Raw genomic sequence first — 25,264 nt, 5'->3', positions numbered from 1 at the left:
ATTGTAGTAAATAATAATGGGAGGAACCGAAGAGGAACTCACGTACCATTTTCTTTCCCAATGGAGGCCCAAACACTCCCTTGCGCCTCTTGTCCAGCTTGGACATGATAATGTTCTGGGTCTCTGCGGCCGTGGTCTGGGCTGAGAAGTTGATGAGTAGTGGACTGTACACGTCCTTCTCGAGTTTGTTCAACAGGAAGTCCTGGAGAGAGGGTGTTGGACGACGGATAAGAAAAATAAGTGTTCATTTATAAACAGTATAGTATCATTCTATAGGCAGCGGGCACAATCGGAAAACTACATGAAACGTATTTCATACAGCAGATAATGTTTTTGCTTGAAAAACAAAAGCATTTATACAATGTATACAAAAAAATTAAAATGATGATAAGCAAAATTGATGATATCAAACTTGTATGGTATTATAGAGGTTGAAGGGTTGCTTTCACAATCAAATCAGGCCTGAACTAACTTCAGACAACCAAATGTGAATAAATGTTGTTGCACAGAGTGTGATTTAATTCTTCTGTATGGTTCTTAATTTGGTTGAGTCACGTAATGCTGGGCTGTACTGTAAGGTAGGTCTCTGCTTATGGGCGAAGCCAACGGGCCCTTTGAGGAAAATAAAGAGTTTTGTTGCCTGCTGAACAAATTGTCTATTCATGAACACAATAAAAGATGCTTCCAAAAGTGATCAAGACATCACAGTGAACCTTTTGTAGCCTCTGATTTATAAAGAATAAAATTGCGTACGATTGCGTTCCCCAAACATGCAGTCTTCTATGGTCTAGGAGACGGTCTATTCATCTCTCCGGATTGTAAATAATAGCTGTGGTTGATTTGGAGTCCATTAAGTTAGATGTTGGTAGTTTAAAGGTAGCTAAGCATAAATCTGTGGTAACATAATTGGAAAGTAGTGGATTTTTAAGAACTTCTAATGAGCCTTTTAGAAATAAAAAAACAACCAAATAAATAACATTACCATCAAACCTGAACTTTCCTCTAAAATACAAAGGACTATTCAGGATATAATTTACAATAGCCAGGTCCTGCAGATTAAAGGCTCATTAAAGGCCTGATCATTATAAAACCAATGCTGACTAGTCCCTAAAATTAATTAGTGTGTTATTGTGTCCTACACACAGGCCAATAGGCCTACGTGTGTTATCTTGTCCTACACACAGGCTATGAGGCCTACGTGTGTTATCGTGTCCTACACACAGGCTATGAGGCCTCTGTGTGTTGTGTCCTACACACAGGCTAGGAGGCCTAAGTGTGTTAATGTGTCCTACACACAGGCTATGAGGCCTACTGAGTTTGAACTAATGTCTGTCGGTCTAATGTGTCTGTCATGAACCTTGTATTCTCAAAATGAAAATAATTTCTAGTACCTTAAAGGGGACATATTATGAAAACAACACTTTTCCTGGGATTTGGGGTGTTGTTTTGGGTCTCTGGTGCTCCCAAACTCATACAAACTTTGAAAAAAGTCTATGCATGATTTTTTCAGTGAGATATGCACTTCGGAAAGTACCCCGCCTACAGATACCAAACGAGCGAGTCAGTTTCGGCGCCCCCTCCTACGCAGGAAGGGGGTATTTGAATATTACCTGCCAATTCCCCATTTCCCTCCAATAAGAGCATAGCTTTGTGGACCAGCGGACGAGCAGCTCTTGCGGGGGCAGCTCGGCGGCAGCCCGGCAGCTCAGCTCCGGGGGTGCAATCCCTTTCTCTGCCGGACTGCCGCCGAGCTCCCCACGCCGGACTGACGCCGAAGCTTCGGCTTCGAAACCGCTGTTGAAGCCGTCAGGCCAGCGGCAGTCCAGCAGCTCCGGCGGTGTACTCCGGGAGCTGAACTGCCGCCGAAGCTTTCCGGCAGCTCCGGGGGGTGTACTCCGGGAGCTGAACTGCCGCCGAAGCGGGCAGGTCCGGCGGGGGGAGCTCGGCGGCAATCCGGCAGCTCCAGCGCGGGGAGCTCGGCGGCAGTCCGGCAGCTCAGCTCCCGGAGTACAATCCCTTCTCAATGTTGCGGTTCGTGGGCTTCAGAGAGTCAAGGCCAAAGTTCCTTTCCCCCAATTCTTCTCAACCATGGCCGAAATAACCCCCACTACGAGTCTTTACTTGTTGTGGAAGTACCAGAGACAACAGACGCATTCTTTATGATTCATAATATCATTCGCACATAGTTTTTGGTCGTGACATTAGATATAATATTATAAATACCTATATATTATATAATATTATTATTATGTTATATTATATGGATATAGAGCTCCAGGAGTCCGCACACGGCAACAATCCCTTCTCCTCCATGCTGTGGTTCACTCTGACAGCTCATTGGTCAATGGGCAGCAGCATATTTGCATGAAAGCTATAGACACAAGAAACAGCACATTCTGAAGGGACTGAAACAGAGGGGAATAGTGATAGGCGAGATTTTCTTTTCTAAAAGCTATTTCCAGAAAACAGCTTCAAAAACATGTTTTCTGGAACTCATATACTATGTTTACTTGTTGGGAAAACACCATAATATGTCTCCTTTTAATCATTGAGTCTCAGTGTTGGTCTGGGCACGTCATATTTCCTAAAACAATTAAATGTCTGTTGGTGTTTGTTAATCTGTCTATTTGTAAAAAAGATTGATTGCAAATATATGTAGTTATAAATGCATACCTCCCCCTTCCCCAGCCTCCCCGTCATTCTTTTAAGTTTGATATGTACAGAATGTGTATCAGTGAATTTTCTGTCTGTGTGTGTCAGTGTTATCATGCATTGGAACGGATATTCCTCCCTGTGAGTAAGCGGATGAATAATTGATAGGGGCCGTTCATGTGATTGATTGGAGGGTTTAGGTGGTGGGGTTCGTTTCCCTCCCCCTACCCAGCCCACCTTTATCACCACCACCTCCCACTTGGCTGGAAATAGAAGGTGCTGCTTGGCTGTCTCGCTCCAGTCCAGACCAAGCCGGGCCAAGAACTGTAGCACATTTCTCTTTGGCAACACGTTCACTCTATTTAGGGGGAAGTGGAGCAACAATGGAGGCCAATGCTCATTTATCAGGGCTTGCCGGCCTGACATCCCGCCTTGGCCTATTAGACCATGGCACTGGACCTGTGTCTACCCTGCGAGGCTGTCAGGCAGGCAGGCAGCTGGGCCCAGGAAAAGGGGGTCAGGAAGGTGGAGAGCGCGCCTGACTGGAGGGAGAACTCTGCTCTGTGTGCTCCACTACAAACACACACACACACACACACACACACACACACACACACACACACACACACACACACACACACACACACACACACACCTACACACCTACACACACACACACACACACACACATACCTACACACACACACACACACACACACATTCACAAGTCTGGACGCAGGAACAGGTGATGTGATATAGTTAAAGAGCAGACTGTGGGACTAGGGTCTGGGATATAAATACTTACGTCTGCCCAGGGATAGCCCCCAGCGCCTCGGAGGTGGTCATTCCACACCTGGTGTCTGGAGATGATTTGTGTGTTCAGAGCACTGGGGAGTGTGTTTTTTGCTGCGCTGCTGTAGGCTACATCTGCGTTGCTTTTGTTAGTGTGTGTGTGGTGTGAATGCTAATTTGAAGGCAAGGCACATATTCTGCATACTACAAGCCATATCGTTTGGTGTTCACCTTTCAAAATCCTGAAAAGGATAACTATCGATTTAGCTCTGTTTACAACTCAGCCTGAATGATTTCCCGTTAGTCCAAATCAATTGCAATCTCCATGTACTTGACTCATCCCTTGCAATGCGAATGGGATTTCAGACAGTGGATTATTTAGGAATGAATTACTAAATCGAAACCTTGAACCGATTTGGTAGTACAGTGACCAGCCAGGACACCTGCCAGGTATACCTGCCTGGACATTCAGGGCTCCAGACTAACTTTTTGAATTGGTTGCACTGGTGCGCCAAATTTTCCATTGCTCCGCCTTTAACGCCATAAGGTCGCTCCATAACTTTCATATAATGTGAATGACTTTTAAATAAGGTGTAGAGAAATGCTTGTCTTTATTTGAAGCACAATTATATATAAATATACAAATAAAGTGCCTCACTGAGCTGAAATTGAACATTTCAAACTCAAACATTAAGCAAAATAAAACATTTCCAAATAAAAGGGCTTTTGCGGGTAATTGGTAATTCACTCCTAAAACCACATTGTGCTCCAACACTATATTTCATCATGTATTTATAGGGGATTTTTCTGCAATTGAATATACTAACTCACACAAAAACCATGCACGACTACATGTTCTGAATGTGGGCGGGTCATAATGAATGGGGATGATTGACAGTACAGATGATAGCGCTCTTTGGACAGCGGGAGAGGGAGAGGGAGAGGATATGGAAGAGGGAAGGTTTTAAAACATATAGGGTACAGAATAATAAAGGCCTGCCTGAGACTCATGTGGTCCTACCAACAAAAGTAGAAAATTATAAACCGATGCAATGACCCACGACAATGCACCCCACGACACACACAAACTTAAATACGCAATAAACGGCAGGCGTGTTAAACAACCCAATAAATCCAAACTTCCTTGTAAGCTTATTCAATCATAAGGATATGGAGAGGAGATGGAAGACGGATCCGCGCAGTCCTTTAGGTTGTTTAACACGCAGTGGGTTGTTTAACAGGCCTGCTGTTTATTGCGTCTTTAGGTTTGTGTGTGTCGTGGGGTCCAGACTCTCACTAGTAGGGCTGGTTGGAACAGTGGGCTTAGTTTTTTGAATGAAAAAACGTTATTTGTTTCTACCTCGCCACATTTCCCCTCGTCTTTTGTTGTCTTTATTTTCTTTCTCCGTTTCAGTTACTCTGGCGCTCAGGTCGCTCGCAATTTTTAAACACACAAGCAGTGAACAGGACCACAGTCAATTTTCTTGTCATTGACTCTCCATTAAAAGGGGGGGGGAGGGGACAAAGTGAAAGTGAAAGTGAAACCCGTTATGGTGTGCATGAGCTATGACAAGCCACTCACTATGATGTAGACACTCTTGCCGGTACCGGTGGGCCCAACGAAGATAGTGGGCTTCTGGTGCGTGACGAGCATCTCCATCAGCGCCGTGTAGCGCACCGTGTTCTCCGTGGGCACGATGATCTCGTTGAACTGTATGTCCTTGCAGATAGCGGGTGTTGCCTTCAACTCATCCGTCCACAGTTCCCACCTGCCGGGGCCCTTTGAGCGTCAAGGACATAGGACTGGTTGAGAAACGGCCCTCTAGTCCTGGTGATTTGATTTGGCGAGGGTCCTCCCAAAAAAATATTGCAGTCCTACACCTGTCCTTCCTACACCTGTCCTTCCGTCAAAACCTATTAAGGTCGTAATAGTCATTCTTGTTCTCAGCCTCAATTGTGTAGGTGGCTTCGGATGAAAGCTTCTGATAAATTACATAATGTTAACATATGATGCAAACCGACCCTGTATGTGGCAAAGATCTAAACATCAATAAGACTAAATGAAGTCTCACCTTCTGAAAGAATCAGAATACTTTAAAATTGCCACACAGCAAAGCATTGCAACTGTGCAACTGTTCAGTAGTCTCTAATATGTCCAATATCGTCATTATCTATACCATTTTTTTTTATTTTGAACTGTGCTAAATATTACAAAAACTGTGATCAGTGGCTGCCACCGACCTCCTTGACGAAGCGGTACTGGTAGAGCGTGCCCTCAGAGGGCAGCGGGACGGTCAACTGCTTGGCCGGAGGCTCCACTGAGGCCAGGATGCCGTGGAGCACGCGGGTGTCTTCGCTCAGAGGGCCGACCAGCACCTCTCGCACCACGCTGTCGAACCGGACCCGGCCTAGATCGTCACAGCTGGCCCCCACCGACCACACCAGGCAGAACACAAAAATGCCCTTGCAAAAGACGAGGAAGAGGTGGGTTTAGTGTTTTCTTGTGGTTTTAGAGGGGTATTAAGACCCATTGTCTTAAAACTGGGAAGTATGCCCACAGGCGGGTGTGCTGATAATCTGCCATGAGAACTGGGTGACACTGTTTTGCTAGTCTGCCCTGTGGGTAATGTATTATGGAGTGTTAAACAGGGAAAATCAACACAAACTTCACACCCCATTAAGGCACCCTATCTCTACCTGTACCCCATTACCACTGCTTTGTTCCCAGCAAAGTGCTCATTGTGTTGCGCCGTGACCCACTCTGAATCTTTAACGGCCCACAGAGGACTTTATTGACAGTAACCTCCCAGCGATGCATCTATACAACCCACAAAATCAAATGAGACAGCTTTCCGAGCCATTGGGGGGGATTGTTAGCGATGTTAAGTGTACATAAATGGGCATATATATGATGAGTGTACATCAGAGTGAATCGTGAAACCTGAATGAGTCGAATTAAGGGTGGAAATGAGGCTTGGCAGTCCCACCGTCACCCCTGCTGTGTCAAAGCTGATTAATTGGAGACACTGATAATGACTAGCTGGGGGAACCAAGGGGGTAGGGATGCGAGGCATTCATCAGTGATGTGTGCCACAGGGATAATAGCTGCCCCTCTGCACAGATATGATGCAGAAGAGCAAAGAGGAAAATCAATGGGAACTCATGCAGAGTGCTACATAGTGCTCATCAGCCAAAAGTACACAGTGCTATTTGAGGCTTTGTCTCTGCAGAGCGGGGTCATCCCCCTTGGGGCGGGGTAAGCAGAATGAATTATTTTGGTTTTGTTTAAAAGGTCAGTGAAGAACTTGTTGCATGTGTGGGTCTGAGGGGGGCGGTACTGTGGGTATCATGGAGTTCAGAGATGGACAGTTAACATTCTAATTTTGGCGTGAAAAGAGTTAGAATTAGGAAGTTAAACAGATAAATAATAACACCCGTCCGTCCATCAATCTGCCTGTCTCAAAACTACGACATTATTTCTACGTACACTTTAACAATATAAAAACATTAAAGACATTTAACACCCAAGTTAAGGTTTGAACTTAAACATGGTAATGAAAACCAAAAGGGCAGAGGTGTTGTCTTGCAAAGAGGCAGACATCCTCCCTTTTACCTCCAACCAGGAGCAAATATCTCTGTCGTTCATGCTTTTGATGCTAGCCTCGTCGTCAAACTCATCCATCATGCAGTCCATTAGGTTCATCAGGGACCTGACCAGGTTGGTGTCAGAGGTGGGGGACAGCTCCTGAAAGGCAGCCAGGGAAGAGCCACGTTTAGCAGCCGCTAAACAACCACATGTCCATGCGGACAGAGCCAGATACAGGTCTTTTAAGTGAGAAGACAAAGTTCTAACTAAAAATAGTATGATAATAGGACAGGGGTGGGCAACGTTTTTAATGTCCTGTGTCAATCATAAAAAAGCATGCCTTGTGTGCCAATATTATTTTAGATGCATATTTGTTTTATTTTAATACAGGCTACTAAATAAACTGCGGTGTAACTATTCTATGTTGTCACAAGGATTTTATTTCCTTCAGAATAGCGCCAGTATATTGTATGTATTGATTATGAATAAATCAACGATTTAAAAAATATATTTTCTACGGCCACTAATGTTGTGATTCATTGGTTCCGTAAAAACGGGCATTTCTTTGCTTGCTGATTGGAGCCAAGCAATGCCAGCACTAGGTTGAGCTCCATAGAGAATGAATGGCACTGCCACATGTGGTTCAGTTTGAGCAGAAAGATGCACAAGGTTTCTTGATCCAAAGTTTATTTGTTTAATGTCTTGGTTTATGACCACTTATATGGTTTATGATGGTTTATGATCGTAAGTAGACTTGAAGTAGACTAGGATTGAACACACATACACAATGTTGTATGCCACTGTAAATGACCCTGCACGGCGGGCATTTTTTCATATTAAGCAAGCAGGATTAACATCTACTACAACATCTTATAATTCATGCAAAAAAAGTAAATAATATTCTAAATATTTTTTTTTTTTCATACACATTCAAAACAAAAAAGTACACTTTTTTTTTTTAAAAAAGCAAACCAGATGTGAAGTTATTTTCTCCACATTTATATTCCCTCTAATTATAAGAATATCTAACAGAGAGAGACACAAACACACCCACCAACACACACAGCGTACCCCAGTGTGTTACCTTGGTGGCCTTGCGTACGAGCTGCAGACATGCGGGCAGGACACGGTGAAACAGGCCAGTAATGAGGTCCCGGTGCATATCACTGACGGTGGAGGCCAGCGTGGCGAGCCAGGACACCAGCAGAGGCTGCCAGCCCAGCATGTGGGGCTCCATGTAGATCATTCCACAACGGGACACCTGTGACACAAGAGCACGTACACACATTTTAGCATGCCCCCATGTTCACATGCATGAGTAGTTTCAGTCGTAAGGGCAGTTATGTTTTCTTCATGGGATTGGTGCAGAGGCCGCCATGTATGTCCTAAAAGACAGCTCCGGCGTGTTGAGGGGAGAGTGATCGCCTGGGCACATTTTCAATCTGGTGCCGGTGGCGGAAGCACTGAAACAGACCTCATCTGGCGCCCCTCTAAGTACACGCCAGGGTAAGTGCTCACTTTTACTGCCTCTGCTGTCGTGAACCGAGTACCGCATTTGACACTATAGAACCACAGCATATTTTCTTTATGTGTTCATCTTAAGTGTGTGTGTGAATTTCTACTGATATAAAAAACCCTGCTCTTGTCGAAAGACGAAAGGGATGCACTACTACCAGTCGACAATGCAATGGTGGCAGCTGCATGTGTGTGTTGTTGTGTGTGTACGTTCATGTGTGTGTTTGCTATTTGTTATTTGTTGTTTTTTGTGTTGTTGTTAAGGCAAAGTGCTTCTGACATGCAGAACCTATACAATGCACGAGACTATTTAAACAGCATGTCTGAGTCAATTGGTGTGACAAAGGAAGTGCCAGGTGACAATGGAAAATAACACTTACCTAGTGATGGATGGTGGCCTGATTTTTAAAGAAGCCTTGATAATGAGGCTCCTCTGAATATAAAAACCATGGAAGTGGAAGACATACAAAGACCCCAGAATATGGGGTGTTTGTGTTTGTTCTTCTTCTATTGTACTGTCAGAAGGAGCCTCGCATAGAAGAAAAGGATGGATCAAGTCAATAAAGAGACACAAAAGACAGATAAGCAGCAGGGTTCTTGCATTGCAGTTAAGTGGCGTGCAGGTAAGGCAGAGCGACAAACAGTGAGGAGGAAACCAGTAGGAGGAAGTATGGAGGCATAGAAAGGATACATTTTAAAAGAAGAGGAAGAAAGAAGGGAGAACAGTGCACAATAAACGCTTACTACAAGCATATGAGAGCAGTGTGTGTGTGTGTGTATGTGTTTGTGGTGTGTTCAACGGCACGACTGGTGTGTATGTGTGTGTGTGTGCGTGCGTGCGTGCGTGCGTGTGTGTGTGTATGTGTTTGTGTGTGTGTGTGTGTGGTGGCTGCTCCACCTTGATCATGAGGATTTTTTGAAGCCTCGGTCTCTGAGAGGATGAAGGAACACAGATGCTACAGAAGAACGAAAATAGAGCCGCTGTTAGCCGTGATGTGAAGCAAAGCAGCGAGGAACAATACAAAGGGCCTTCTAAGTACCGTGTTACCAACGTCTTGCTTCACCATCACACACAGCTTTTTCTGCAGAACTGCCTTCTCTTGTTTTCAGTTCTTGAGTTGAACTCTTCTGAACATCTGCACGAACAGCTGTGTTTTTTAACACTGAGGAGATTGGAGAAATCGAACAATACTAACTAAAGCTGTTTTTGCGTGGAGACACCTGCGCCACATCTGGCCTTCGAAGATGGCACAAATACGTGCATGTCTCAAGAACATCTGGGTATGTGTATTATTGAGTTGACTCAGAGCATGCCGTATCTTGTCGTTATTTGTAAAAAATAAATAAATCCTAAAGTTAAAGAGAAGCGGACAGCTATATTCCTGGACTTTGGCTGCATTCATTACAAACAACAACAAATCAGCATACGGGAGGAGATGGTTAAAGAATGGAGAGAGAGAAAGGGAAAGGAAAGAATGGAAGAAGGCAATGCATGGGCCTGCATCTATGCTTGCTTCCAATGTCCCAGCGTAATGTTATTATGAACCAAGATTATTCAGGATTATCTGCACACTGACAATGTTATGACATTCCATGAAAGCAGAAATCTCTTTGCATTAGGTGTCTCAGCATTTTATGCTAATGACCTTCCGATTTCTTTTCTTTTTTACATCCAGTGACATTTGCCGTCTTTGTTTGTGCCATTAATGCCATGGGTTACTTCAGTTTACATCTTTCATTCCTCTCTAAAACATTAGAACGTGCCGTCGCTAACCAACTGTCCTCCTATCTCTCATCTAGCAACCTGCTTGACCCTCACCAGTCAGGCTTCAAAAAAGCACACTCCACTGAGACGGCTCTCCTCGCGGTGACTGAGTCCCTCCGGGCGGCCAGAGCCTCGTCCCTCTCATCGGTTCTCATTCTCCTTGACTTGTCTGCAGCATTTGACACTGTGAACCACCAGATCCTCCTCGCCACTCTCGCCGAGCTTGGCATAGCTGAATCTTCCCTTTACTGGTTCACGTCCTACCTGATGAATCGCACTTATCAGGTAACATGGAATGGCTCCTTGTCCAAACCTTGCAAGCTTGATACAGGTGTCCCTCAAGGCTCGGTGCTGGGGCCTCTTCTGTTCTCCCTCTACACCAGATCTCTGGGCTCTGTAATTACATCCCACGGCTTTTCCTATCACTGCTATGCTGACGACACTCAGCTATTTCTCTCCTTTCCCTCATCTGACAAAGCCCTGATTGCAACATGCATATCTGAATGTCTGGCAGAAGTCAGCACCTGGACAACTGCCCATCACCTGAGGCTTAACCTCAACAAGACTGAGCTCCTCCTAATACCAGGGAAAGATTGCCCACACATGGACTTACTGGTCACTGTTGAGAACATCACTGTATCTCCTTCTCCAACTGCCAAAAACCTTGGTGTAGTGTTGGACAATCAGTTGTGCTGCACCGCAAACATCACTGCGGTGGCCCGGTCCTGCAGATTTGCACTTTACAACATCCGCAGGATCCGGCCCTTCCTCACAAGGGAAGCAGCTCAGCTTCTAGTCCAATCACTGGTCATCTCCCGCCTCGACTACTGCAACTCGCTCCTGGCTGGACTCCCTGCCTCTGCGATTAAACCCTTGCAGCGCATCCAGAATGTGGCAGCGCGCCTCGTGTTCAACCTACCAAAGTTCTCACATGTAACCCCCCTCTTCCGAGACCTCCACTGGCTCCCTGTAATAGCTCGCATCAGATTCAAGATGATGGTACTGGCATACAAGGCAGTCGATGGAACTGCCCCTGCCTACCTCCAAGCATTAGTAAAGCCACACACCCCAGCTCGATCCCTCCGCTCAACTACCTCAGCTGGACGTCTGGTACCGCCATCGCTAAGAGCAAGCAAAGGTCAATCAGCAAAGGCACAACTTTTCTCTGTTTTGGGACCTCAGTGGTGGAACGAGCTCCCTACCGATGTCAGGACCGCAGAGTCGCTCACCAGCTTCCGCAAAAGACTTAAAACTCACCTGTTCAGAGTTCATCTCGACTCTGCATAGAAACCAATGCACAGCCACCATTGAATGTTGTACGTCCTGGCACTTGTACATTGCACTTATTCAAGGTACTTAATTGTGTAGCATCTACAGTAGCTGCAATCGCTGCTTTACACGGGGAATGGGTTAGCCTAGCGATTGTAATACTTGCACTTGGTTCTATGAACGTCTTTACTGTACCGACAGCGATATATTGTTCACTTCTTATGACAAATGTACTTATTGTAACAAATGCACTTATTGTAAGTCGCTTTGGATAAAAGCGTCTGCTAAATGCCCTAAATGTAAATGTTAATCTACATCATCATCAAGTAAGAAGCTGCCAACACAGAGTGGCCTGGTGTCTTCTGGTTGCCAGCTACCTTTGCTGCTCAGATAAATTCTGGAAAAGTTTCCATTCAGGAACTACACGCTGTTCAAATTATATTATGATCAGATTTTTTAACTAAAATAGTAGTTTCATCAGTTTTTTTTTTCAATATAGATCTTCTCTTGCATGTTTAGTATGTCCTTAAGCTTATTTGATGTAAAATATTGTCAAATGTTAAATGTTGTAATTTAATCTAGGCACACGATAAATCTATAGACATGCAGTCAATTTAGAGAGTGTGTGTGTGTGTGTGTCTGTGTGTGTGTGTGTGTGTGTGTGTGTGTGTGTGTGTGTGTGTGTGTGTGTGTGTGTGTGTGTGTGTGTGTGTGTGTGTGTGTGTGTGTGTGTGTGTGACCAACCGTGGCAGGGGAGGCCACCTCAAGGTCCATGGGCTCAAAGATGAGGCTCATCTGCGGGGACATCTGGATGATCTCGCCGCTCATGAGACACAGCTTCTTGTTGTCGTCCAGCACTGTGTTCATGTTCTCGATCCACACAGCGTCCACCGGCCCGTCAAAGATTAGCCACTTCCTGTCTGGGCTCTGGGGCCAGAAGGAAACATTGTTGGTCCAACAAGTCACTTCAGACAGTTTGAACTTATTTTATTGGTCACAAGCTCTGAGACCAATAAAGTTATCTTATATTTTTAAATTAAATTCATATCTATTGATTTAATAATAGTGAGCCTTTTCACTTCAAATCGAAATACTAGCAATACTCAAATAATCAGACAGCAATGCTACAGCCAGTGTGTTCTCCTTTCCATTACAGGGCGGAACATTTGATTTTGTTTTGGTCTGTGTGTTATGAGTGACTATTTCCCCAGTGGATTAACTGAGTAAAACTGGTTTGACTGAGACTGAAGTAAATTCTACCCGCCCTAAAAAGCAGAAAAGCTCTATGACCGGAGCCATGCTAAAACACGGGTACATCTGGTAAGTTGCCTTTGAAAAGACGGAGACAGCTTAGAGCCTGGAAGGATTTCAGGGCAGATGCCACATTTGCTGGTTTATAATTTGAAAACAATAAATAAAATAGGATGCGTATACATTAGCTGATCAACTAACAGTGTAGGAATCTTAAGTTGATCAGCAAATGTCATTGTCAAAAAGTAATATTGCGCTCTAGTGTTCTCATGTTCAATGTAATCTCTGTATCAATGTAACATATTGTTAGACTAGGTAGCCCATTCTTCCGGCGATTTGAGTTCGTCCTGCACAAGGGTCTGGAGAAGAGCAATACATTTCTTTCTGGTTCAAATAAGTGTTTGCGGGAGCCAATCACCAAGCTGGCTTTTCCCCTTGGCGCGCTATTTGCTGGTTTAACACAATGACGACAGGGAAGCGACGGCAAGCAGCCAATCGCGTACAGAGTTCGCGTTCAGTTGAACTTGGCCCGTTGATCACGCCTCTTGTGCTGAAGAAAATTACAGCAGCTTCCCCAAACCGACGTGCAATCTACGATTGATCTTGGTCTGGCAATAGCCAGATTAACATGTCGTACCTTTCAATACAAAAACCTATTTGAGACATCAAGAGTCAAGTCATTTTTAATTTGGAGAAGAAATGTGAAACTATTTGAAATTTCGATATCTTTCTGCGATAAGCCTGTGTGTCACTGTGTGTCAAGCTTGCTAAATTCCAATTTATAATTAGTTATACCGTTTTAAAGATAATGGGACACGCTTCAATGTTCCAAACTCTGAACGCTATTTTAATTAAAGTGAAAATAACAGCTAATTTTTCCAGCAGGTTGGCCCTGGGTTCTTGAAACTGTATAAATTGAGGATACGGGAAGGATTTATTCTCGATTCAAAGTTTGCGCGAAAATCTCCAAAACACTTTAAACCGAAGCTGGGGTTAAACTCAACGCCCACTCAAAACTCTTCCCTTTCATGAATTAATTCTTCTGTAAAAAAAAAAAAAAAAAGTTTGGCACAGCATTTGGGGTGACTTGAGGATCCATGAGCGTAGTGCTATTCAAATGCAGCGGAGAGTGTTTAATACATGTCTCTGGGGAGGACCCGCACCGACACCGAGTGGCAGTTCCGGCGCGAGCTGAGGTTGCTTTTAAATTAATTTGTTGTCATTTTAACAAGCGGGCGCTGGTAGTGGCGCTGGCTGGGCCGCGGGCCATAAGGCGCACTGGTGAGAGGGGGTGTAATGTAATGATCTACAGAGAGAGAGCGCTGGCTCTGGGAACATCCAGCGTCTACAAGCTAATTAGGTTGTGTATGCAGATCACGCCCCCATCGCCGTGTCTCTCCAGACCTCTGTAGACAAAAGTAATTGCTGCCATGAAGCTTTAAAGGAGTGTGTATGTCAGTTTGTGTTTGTGTGTGTGTGTGTGTCAGTGTGTGTGTCGTTGTGTTTGAAATCCACATCAGTATGGATCCACTTTTAATAGTTGGGCTTTTTTTTGTGCACCAGTCCTCTATTTATTTCCAATAAGTTGTTGAGTACAGGCCCGGCCATCATTAAAGTGTACTCTTGAGTCAGTGCATGTATGCTGGTTTCTCACCATGGGAGGTATCACAGGAGTTTTGCGTGACATCAATATTATTATTACTACTGTTCAATACTAACGTGCGAGTTAAGAGCAACAACTCTATTCTGAGAGAAGATTGGTTCCACATCGGTTTACCCATGTGGGGCGAGACAGAGCTATAAAATTACAGCTTGCATTGGAGCGAACCAAAGCTTTAAAGTCAAACTATGTTAATACGTGCCACTCAAGATGTCACTCGGCTGAAAAGTGGCATTGTGTGCTACAATAACCACGCCATTTATTCATGTGTGTCAGCTGTCTTGATTTAAACCAAAGACAGATAAAGCCTCCACAATATGTTTCTTTTCCCATGCCTCCATTGTCATCTCCTGTTTTATCATATACAATCACTGTATATGCTCAATGGCCTAGGGCTGACGGACTGAATTTAGATTAAGTCAATCAACCTGGTTAGTCTATGGCTAGTGTGATTTGAAAAGGGATGCAATCTGATATGTTTTATTTTAATGTTCTGCACTTTAATCACACAAAAAAAATACAGTCCAGAGAAAAAAAAATACAGTACAAAAAAAAATACAGATTTTTGTCACCTGTGAGACAGGATATTGGGGAGCTACCAGTGGTCCACTCAACTTTGAGGCAGGATAGTGGGGGGGCTAGAGGGGGGCTACCAGTGGTCCACTCACCTGTGAGAAGGGATAGTCCGGGGTCTAGAGGGGGGCTACCGATGGTCCACTCACCTGTGAGACAGCGAAGGCTCTGTAGCTGACGGCGAGGATGCCGTCCGCCCACTCGTGGGAGACAGGGTCAAACTGTCCGTACAGCTGACCCATGGTGATGGACTTGGGGTTGATGACCTTGATCTGGACCGGGTTCTCCTCCATCAGACCCTAGTGAGGCGCGAATGGGTATAAACGCACAAATAATATTAATATACTGTTTAGACACACACACCGTAATTATGTACTAACAACACATGTATTCCTTTGCTCAACAGAAAAGGACAGCCATTTGCATTGACAGCCGAAACAACTAAGAAAGAAAGAAGCAAAAAAAACAACAACAATGGCTTCAGTGTCGGCGCAAGGATTCACTCATTTGACTCCTGTTTCCTGCGTCGAAGCTCATAAATCGACTGGCAGATCAATGTCGGCGTGGTGATAAAAAGCCTCCCCTCACTGAGCGTGGAAAAGCCAAACCCGCAGCAAACAGCGAGCTGACACGCTGTCAGCTTGTGTTAAAAAGGATGTCAGGAGAAACCGCTCGACGGAAGAGAGAAAATATTTTTAAAAAGAAGCAAAGAAGAAGAGAGAGGGAGGGAGGACATGACGGTCTGGCGAGGGGGACAGTGATGAATGTGGCGTTGCGCCAGGCACTGCGTCGGCGTGCCCTCATTTATCTACTGTTGGCGTGTATGGAGGCTCTGTCGCAGCAACCCAGGTACAACCAGAGAGAGGTACTGACAATGTGAAACACCTGCTGGTGAACAAACACTTAAACACTCATCAAAGGGATGGATGACCTGAAGCAGGCTGAATGCGCTGCAGGACGGACTCTGGGGTTCACCGCAACCCAACAACAAAGTACCTCAATGAGTCATTTTGACATAGCATTACATTAACACTTTAGCAGTCATTTAGCAGGTGCTTTTATCAACAGCAACACACAAGTCGGGTTTAGAACAAGCATACCATTCAATAATGACTGGTGTTATTCTTCAATAGTTGTGTTTACATCGAGTTGTGAATTTTAAGAAAACCTTTGAAGTGACAAACCAGAAATGATAATAAGGCACATTTCCATCAACTTGTTTGGAGCAAATAAACTACACTATGCAAAGTGTAGTTTTGTCAGAGGATAACTGCATAGGCTACATTACGCATGACAGTGTGAACCGGAAAACAAAACAATGGGTTAGTCAAATCCATTGGAGTGCATTTCATTTCTTAATTTCTGGTGGATTTTGAAATCCAGTTTCCGTTTTCTATCTAAAAAGGCAGTGATGTGACCGAGGAATACTTTTTGGGCTGTTGTTGCTATTATGGGATCTAGAGTTGCGCGCGCTCAACCTCTAGTTGTAATTAAACCCATAGCAATAATGTGGAAACCCCAGTCGATAATGTAACAACTTTCTGAACACATAATATATTAACATCTTGCCTATAATTTTACAACGTATAACATTCGTTCACCACAAATTACTCTTAAAAGCAGTGCCAACATGTATATATTTTTTAACCATTCAGCGAACAAAAGGCAACAGGCTGATTATCATTTAGGGGGTCACTCAATGACATGCAGAAGCTTCATCAACACGCCCACTGAAGTGGTATGAGAAATACAGAATTTCTACTCCTCATTCACATATAAGGTAATTTACATTTCCTATGGAGAAAATAATACCTCAGGGGTAGTATTATTCAGGAGATTTTCAGTGAACAAATGTCAGGATATGTTGTTCACACATACAGCCCAACAGGAGAATATCAGGACTTACATGTGTGTCTGAAAGCAGCTAGTGTGAGAGCATTTTATTACATTATAAAATTTGTCAATATATGGTAACAGTGGTAATTGTTCAATGGAAAGTGTAGTATACTATGCATGCAAATCAATTATTAAATAGCTTTTACTGTAATTCAGGGCTGAAAAGTGCATTGAGTGCAATTTAAAATGCAAGGCAACAACTATTGGTTAGTTGAAAATAACAATCATCATTGAGACTAAACATCTCTTCCAGTGTCCTGGCAAAGACAGGCAGCAGTAGTATACAGTCACACATAGCATACACACAAAACATAAGAAAAATAAAACAACTAAAACAGTCCGCATGGGGGAGGGGGGATATCAATATCAAGACATTTGGGGTGGCTCAAGGAGGAGGGTAATATTAAGTTTCAGCAACAAAGTGTAAAGACATTTCGGGAGGCTCAAGGAGTGAAGTAATACTACATTTGAGCAACAAAGTGTTGTCTTGTGGTGGACTCTATAGACATAATTCACCATACTGTGTTATTGACATGTTTTCGTTCTGTGTTATAGGGACACTGTCTCGTTAAGATCACGTGACTTATTTGTTGATATGCCGGTCGGTGCGATGTTTGAATTTACCGGTTTTTATATGACAAAATGAAAGACCCGCTGTTGCCAATCGATGTGAGAATTTGTCTCTTCCCTTCTTTCATCGCAATTTCTACAGTCTAAAGACAGAACGTGTAACTTGGGAGAGTTTGTCGACGCCGGAGCCGTTATGTTCAAAAACATAACGTCTTACCTGGGCGAGTGTCGCTGCGGTGTGTGCGCGTGCGTGTGTGTTCTTACCTGTGCGTGTATCGATGGCGGAGCTGTTACGTTTAGAAACATAACGTCTTAGCTCGGCGAATGCGTCGCTGCTTTTGTCTTGATGTACGGTGTGTGCGCATGCGTGTGTGTGGGTGTGTGTTTCAATGTATGTTCGTGCGCATTGTTCGTGCGCAGTGTTTGTGTGTGTGGTGTGTGTATGCGGTGTGTATGTGTGTGCTTGCGGTGTATTTATGCGTTTACGTGTGTGTGCTGTAGGTTGCTTGGCACATGCGCACATGAGTAACTTGAGTAACTGCTGCGACAGGCCTGCTATTATAGCAGTAAGATATCCAGGAAGATGCCGGAGCGGAAACAACATCAGTCATGTGAGGGAAATGTTCGCTTTGTAAGATCTGATTGAGCAAGGGTTTTTCCGGCTCCCATTTAGGGCATTCGCTTTTTTGAAAAAGGAAAAAAACACTGTAAGTGATTGTTTAAACTTTCTTCGAGATTATGCAGTCTCCATCAACCTTTCTATTGTAACGCTTCAAAATATGCAGAAAAACCCGTTGATGGAAACACGGCTACAGTATACCCCTTCCGAGAGCATCTCACACAAACAGACTTGTGCACTGTTGGTGACAAAGAGTTGTTTCAGCTCTCATGTTGAATTACAACGAGTACATGTTGAACACACTTAAAGTTATGCTACTTTCTCAGCATTTGGCCAAATGACTCGGTGTAATGAAAATTGCTTCATCCCTTCTGGCCATGTATCCCCCCGGGGGTTGGATTTGTGGGTGTTTGGCCCCTCACCTTCTCAGCGATGTCGTGCAGGGCGGCTGCGAGCACGCGGTAGGCGCAGGTCTTCCCGCCAAACGGCTCGCCCACCAGCATGAAGCCGTGCCTAACGATCATCATCTCGAAGATCTGCAGGATCTTCTCCGCAAAGAACTCCGTCACCTGGAGGTTCATGCGCTTGCTGTTCTCCCTGATGGCGTCCATCAACACCCCATAGTCAGCCTTGGGCAGCTTGACCCCTGGGAAGAGGTCAGAGGTGATGCCCTGGGATAGGTCGTGGGGAGAGAGAGAGAAGGAGAGTATGAACCAATGGATAAACTGGCAGACAAACACACTTTCATGTGAATGGAGTTTGCACAATTCAAATTAACAAATGACAAACTTCACAAAGAGTGACACTCACACATACAGGCAGGCAGACAAAGAAACACACACACACACACACACACACACACACACACATACACATTTTGATTTGATTTGCCCTTATGCGTCACTTCAACTTATTTTGTCTAGTATAACTATATTTATGGCTGGTTACAAGTCTGCCATTAGTTGATCCGATGGCTGACTCTAGAGGGAAGAGCTCATCCTCTCTCCAGATGAGGGAGGATGACTGACGACCCATCTCACCGCAAACAACGGCAGATCATGAGCGAGGAACTTGGGCAGATTGACGTCGATGATCGACCTCAGCAGCAGAATATCCTCGTTCTCCTCAGGAAAACTCAGCTGGGATAACATAAACACAGAGAGGAGGGGGAGGGAACGAGGGAGGGTGGAGGGAGGGAGGGAGGGAGGGAGGGAGGGAGAGAGGGAGAACAAGAGAACAAAAGTGAGAAAGAGAAAATGTAACACACAAAGAGAAATTGTCAAGACATTGAAAAACGAGCGAGAAGGGAATAATGAAAGCCTTTGGCAGGCAGATGAATGAAGAGGCCTTGTGAGGAGGGAATCATCATTCTAAAGTCTTCTTTGTGGCCCCCTGTGCCACTGATAGGCTCTCCCCTTCAGTGCGACAGAAGACCTAAATGCCGTTCGCAGACTCAGCCGGGGGGGGTTAAACGCACGCATTTTCTTTCGAAAAGTAATTTTGAAAGAGACGACAGAGATGAGGGTCCCAGCAGAGGAGGAATTCAGGAATTGATGTACAAATGACACGAACGCCTCACAAGACTCTAGGACACAGCACACCCATGTGGGGGGGAGCCTATCCCCTTTTTATACAAGACATGCAGCTTTTACTGCGACAACTCCATCTTTGAGAGCCAATCTGATGCCTCTTTTTCCGCCCTTGCACACTCCAGCACACTCTATTTTGTTAGTGAGGGTAAGGGAAATAGAATGGCTTTGAAGATTTGTTGTGTTTTCGAGGAGTGACAAAGACACTGAGGTTAGCACCGTAGCTAGGTTCAAGATGTATTCCTTAAATGGAAGTATACGTCTCACTTCTAAATGGAAGTTGTATCGTGGTATCTATTGAGCAGGGTAAGGTAAGCTTGTAGAGCAGATGAAAACAGTTCTCTTCATTATTACTGTTATTAAAGTCTGCAGAGATACAAAGTTCATCACTATGGTTATTGAGGTGTTTGGTTCAGTGCAAAAATAATGGTTGTCATCAGATAATGACGCTATTCTAGGTTAATTAAAGTTTGCTTTAGGGATCGATTTTGTAATTTGTATAAATGAAATACATGAGAAAGCAGTTTGCAACACAAAAATACATTGTTTCCCTCCAATCCATAAATTAACAGGCATACCCTGAGCAACAGCTAAAAGCTAACTAACAGACTAAAGCTGACCATCAGACTAAAACCTGACCAAATAACTAAAACAAAACAGACTAAACCTGACCCCCAGACTAGACCTGACCAACAGAATAAACCCAACCAGCACACTAAACCTAACCCTCAGACTAATACCTGACCAACAGCTTAAAACTAACCAACAGACCAAACCTGACCAACAGACCCGACCAACAGACTGAAACAAACCAACAGACTAAACCTGACCAACAGACACAAACCTGACCTCAAACTAATACCTGACCAACCTACAAAAGCCTGACCCTGAGACTGAAAGCGGACCAACAGACTCAACCTGACCCTCGGACTAAAACCCGACCCTAAGACACGGGGACGGCGGCGTCAGCGAGCGGTACCTTGAGGTTGCCTGCGGCCGTCAGGACGGACTTGACGGCCCGCATGCCATAGTCGTAGTGGTGCTGGGAGGACAGCTGCTCGGAGCACAGCCGGTACGTCGCCACAATCTTCACCGACAGAGGGCGCGCCGTCACGAAACCGCATGAGTAGAGCACGATCTCGGCGATCATGGCGTAGTCAGGCACCATCATGGCCACCGTCCTGAACAGGGCCTGAGAGAGGAGGCGTTGAATGTCAGGACAACCACAAGCATCAGCCATGCTTGGTAAAGACAAAACGACAATTATATTTACAACTAAATTTACAGCAATATTTACTGCCATATTTACAATAATATTTACCAAATTATTTACAACGGTATTAAGATGTGTGTGTGTGAGCGTGTGTATGTATTTTCAAATGAACAGGGGATACTCAAATAAACAAATGATACTGTGTTAGTTTTGTGACACACACATAACAACACTATTCGAATACTTCGGTATCACTTACACCTGCCGTCCAGTGTGAGACAGAGTCAGACTTTAAACTAACTGGTTCCAAAAATAATAATAATAAATATAACCGCAAGCGGTGATTAACGGGGTCCGAGCAAAATTAATAGTCAAGAACAAACTAATGGAAGATATATAAATATGACATATAATTATGAAGGAAAGATGTTGATGAAGATGTTCATCTTAATGCAATACTGTCTCAGCTTTCAGGTGAGCTGCAGAGCAATGGCCGAATGTCATGACCCTGGTTCATAATGCTCTAATCAGGTTTCGAACTCTCAAGCTAAGTTGGTATGTTTTTAATACAATAACAAAATGGTCATATAAGAAAAATGGGCAAACTGCTCCAACTTTATTGGCCAATATTTTTCAAATGGAACTAAATAAAACAAATTATGTTTGATGATGTTTGTGAGGCTTGGTCTAAAGATTTCATGTGGCGATTTTGGTGAAGTTTTGATTGTTTTTGTAGCCTGTGAATCTTTTTATCACGTTTGGCTTTAATATGAAATTGTGGGAAAAGTAAACATTTTTAGGGCATAAGACCCGGGTTTAATAGATACCTCTGATTCTAGAGATTAATATTATGAAAGAATTTTGAGTCCAGGTCGATCTGGTGAGGAGAAATAAGCCTACTTCGTGATTTTTTACAATAGCGCCACCAAATTTAAGTTTATGAGCATTGCGGTATAGGCTGCAGTATGACTTTTACAGAATTTGAGGGGAAAAAAAAACGTTACAGAAACAATAGGGGACCAAGTAGCTTCGCTGCTCGGACATCTAATAATATGTAATTAAATGTTCTCGGGTTCTACCATTTTGTGAAACATTAGTATTTTCTTATTTCTATATAATATGTGTAAGATTCTTTGTAAGAAACATTTCTATATTTCCCCCCACCCCAATGCTTCCCATGCATATGAGCATATGTAGGTGTGTGCATGCAGGTGTGTACGTGTGTGTCCAGATGCATGTGTACGTCTGTAATGTGTGAGTGTGTGTGTGCACGAGCGTGTGCGTGTTACCTTGAGGTTGTCAGGCAGCTCGGAGCGTCCAGCGTAGCCAGGGTTCATGGTGATGAAGACGGCACAGGAGGGGTCTAGCCTCAGCTCTGTGCCCTCGAACATCAGCATTTCAGCCTTGGCCTTGATGCCTGGAGGACAACACCGCTTTTACCGCTTGCCGGCTGAACCTCCCGCTCAGTCACTGGCAGGGGGTTACTGTACAGACCCACGCCCCATAAACTCACTAATGATTAAAACATAACATTGATTCCATTCATCACCTTATACTAGGATTAAAGCACCCAGTTGGGACTCTAATCGTAACCTAAACACACACCCACCGACCCCCTCCCCACACACACACACACACACACACACACTGGCGTGCTACCTCTCTGTATGGTGAGGATCTGCTGTGCCACCACAGAGAGCACCTCCAGGTCGATGCGGTTGAACTCGTCAAAGCAGGCCCAGCCTCCACAGGACAGCAAGCCCTGAGTCAAACAGAGAATACCCTTTACCTTTCCTTTATTTGTAATAGTCATAACCTATCATCCTCTCTTCAAAACAGCCCCTTCTCACTCTTTAGTGAACCCTATTCACCTGGCGACCCACCTACTAAGCCACAGTTAAGGGCTGATTATGGTCCCAAGTTCACGCAACGCAATGACCATGCAGACGCTTCGACGCAGTCGTGAACCTTTGTGGTTCTGCGTCGGGTTTTAGTAAGCGGACCAATCACAGCCCTTGCTGCTGCGTCGCCTTGACGGAAGGTTACAATTTTTGGGAGGTGCCCGTCAGGCCCTTGCGGTGGAAGCAAGGAGGGTCCGCAAGGATGTAAGGGGTCCGTAACCTCCTTGCATTGCGTGAAAGTGGGACTATAATCAGCCCTTTAGGCAAACAGTCTTTAACACAATGACGACAGGGAAGCGACGGCAAGCAGCCAATTGCGTACAGAGTCATTTGAACTAGGCCCATTGATCACGCCTCTTGTGCTGAAGAAAATGACGGCAGCTTCCAGACCAACGTGCAATCTACGATTGAGCTTGGTCTGGCAATAGCCAGGCTAGCGTTGCCATATTGAATAAGCACTACATATCAAAAGGTCTTAATAACACCAGCTAAGGGGTGTGTGGACTTGGTGGGTGTTTGTGTGTGTATGTGTGTGTGCGTGTGAGACACTCACTTTGAAGAACTTGCCAAGAGCAATATAGTCCAGTCCGTCCGAACAGTTGAACACCACACACTGCTTGGCCACGGCCTTGGCCAGGTCCTTGGTGGTCTCCGTCTTACCCGTGCCAGCGGGGCCCTCAGGGGCACCTCCCAGGAAGAGAGCAAGGGCCCCAAACAATGTCCTAAAGGAGGATGAGGTGTGAGCACAAGAGAAGGCCCCATGCGTCACAATCACTGTTGCATGCAGGACGATTACATTCTGAAATGTAGCTTATTCATAACACAATCTTGAAACCCTTTTTTTCGTCTAGCTCTCTTTGAATACCCACCTCTCAAACGTCTCTGTGATTCAGCTATTTTATTGTTATTTGAAGCAAATTGTATACGTCGACTTGCTATTCGTTGGAATTTTGGTGATTTATTTTGTGCTGAAGTGCAGTATATATAAAGTTTGTTTGATCAATGGATTCTAAAATGTGGGGATTACTTTACTGTCCTTACATGCAAAACTGAGCACACATTATACATTCATTAAAACTCTTTTTAGGAATGCCCCGCGGAGGTAATCGACAAACAGCGTGTTGCCTGCCGATGGGGCCACCAGGCGTACCGGTAGCAGCGGTCGGTAAGCGGGGTGATCACCAGCCGGGGAGTGTTCCCCAGATACTCATAACCATAAGCCAAGCCTGCATTTATCATCTTCGTCTGCATCTGATTCTCCTGTAAGACCGAGAACAGTCAGACACACATCAGTGCATTCTGGCTGTACATCATGGAGGAGCATGTCAGAGTAAATGAGTACCAAAAAATGTATAGACTTCTGAGTAAATTACATTGAAATTAAGAAGAATGCGATCTGTTAACAGAGTAAAGGGCAAAACTATGCTCTAATTCAAGTAATAATGAGTGGGCAGAATACTCTAGTTGCTATTGTGTTCAACTCCCCGCCAAAAGCTTTTGGGCATGATTCCATCCATGCCATTAACCTACCTGTAAGCGAGACAACTTACAGACTACCTGCTGACCCCTGACCTGCATCTGTGTCCATTTGTTTTGATAAAGGCACTGCATTGTACATTTGTAACATCAGACGAAAACACCTGCTAGTCCTGGTCAAAAAACATAAGTAGCGATGCTTCCACCACCCACGTACCACCCAGTAGTAGCGCAGTTGGCTGAGCCACTCAAAGTCGTTCTCGTCGCCGACACCCTTTTGGATGAGTGTGGCCAGCACGTCCCTGGCGTGGACGTCCAGCACCACCAGGGCACCCAGAGTCACTCGGTTCTGCTTGGAAAGCTTCCCACGCACCAGCGTCACGATGTCGTCGATCTGCCCGTTGTTAATCTGAAGGTATTCGTCTAGAGCCTGGGCAGGGAGGGATGGCGATTGGTGTTAGGAGTGAATGCTCGGCAGACTATGGCTAAACTAGGAGAGGCGATGGACGGCAGTGGTTCCTGGGAGTTGTTTCTTTCTTTCGCAAGAGTCTCCCAGGAAAAGTGGAGATGTTTTTGCTGCTTTTACCCCCCCTTGTCTAACGTTTTTTTATGCTCTTCAGAAGGAAATGTCAACTGAAAGACATCGTGGGACATTCCAGTGTCTCAAGATATTTTATATTGAACCATATTACCGAGATACCCTAACTCTAACCCTATTGCACAATATCATGTCTAAGAAGTCACAAATAAGAAAGAAGAAAAAATAAATACTATGCGGGCCAACCTTAGGTCCTGAGACGATGGCCTGGTGAATATCCTTGGTCCAGTAGACCTGAGACACACAAAGTACGGTCTGACCAGGCCACGCTCGCACCCAGTTGATCCTCAGGTCCTTTGGGTATGCTTCCATGGCCTCCCCAATCACCTGAGCCGGAGC

The 25,264-nt window shown here is 44.6% G+C and overlaps 1 protein-coding gene across 1 annotated transcript in view; it reads right to left on the bottom strand.

Annotated features, from left to right (window-relative positions):
• dnah7 (dynein, axonemal, heavy chain 7) overlaps window positions 1–25,264 on the bottom strand; it is a gene marked incomplete at its 5' end in the record, with an annotated part of 93,022 nt that overhangs the window by 44,416 nt on the left and 23,342 nt on the right. Inside the window, 16 exons of the mRNA XM_079732709.1 lie at window positions 47–202; window positions 5,027–5,224; window positions 5,686–5,907; window positions 7,058–7,189; window positions 8,115–8,291; window positions 12,324–12,506; window positions 15,213–15,362; window positions 18,571–18,819; window positions 19,189–19,287; window positions 20,717–20,929; window positions 22,240–22,367; window positions 22,610–22,712; window positions 23,405–23,573; window positions 24,002–24,111; window positions 24,545–24,757; window positions 25,112–25,252. Coding sequence (XP_079588835.1) covers window positions 47–202; window positions 5,027–5,224; window positions 5,686–5,907; window positions 7,058–7,189; window positions 8,115–8,291; window positions 12,324–12,506; window positions 15,213–15,362; window positions 18,571–18,819; window positions 19,189–19,287; window positions 20,717–20,929; window positions 22,240–22,367; window positions 22,610–22,712; window positions 23,405–23,573; window positions 24,002–24,111; window positions 24,545–24,757; window positions 25,112–25,252 — 2,643 coding nt within the window. The remainder of the gene's footprint in view (window positions 1–46; window positions 203–5,026; window positions 5,225–5,685; window positions 5,908–7,057; window positions 7,190–8,114; window positions 8,292–12,323; window positions 12,507–15,212; window positions 15,363–18,570; window positions 18,820–19,188; window positions 19,288–20,716; window positions 20,930–22,239; window positions 22,368–22,609; window positions 22,713–23,404; window positions 23,574–24,001; window positions 24,112–24,544; window positions 24,758–25,111; window positions 25,253–25,264) is intronic.

Source organism: Pollachius pollachius (genome assembly GCF_949987615.1).
Source record: "Pollachius pollachius genome assembly, chromosome: 3".
In the NCBI taxonomy this organism is placed as follows: Eukaryota; Metazoa; Chordata; class Actinopteri; order Gadiformes; family Gadidae; genus Pollachius; species Pollachius pollachius.
The sequence above is the reverse complement of the archived record's forward strand: the minus strand, read 5'-3'. Positions and strand labels throughout refer to the sequence as shown.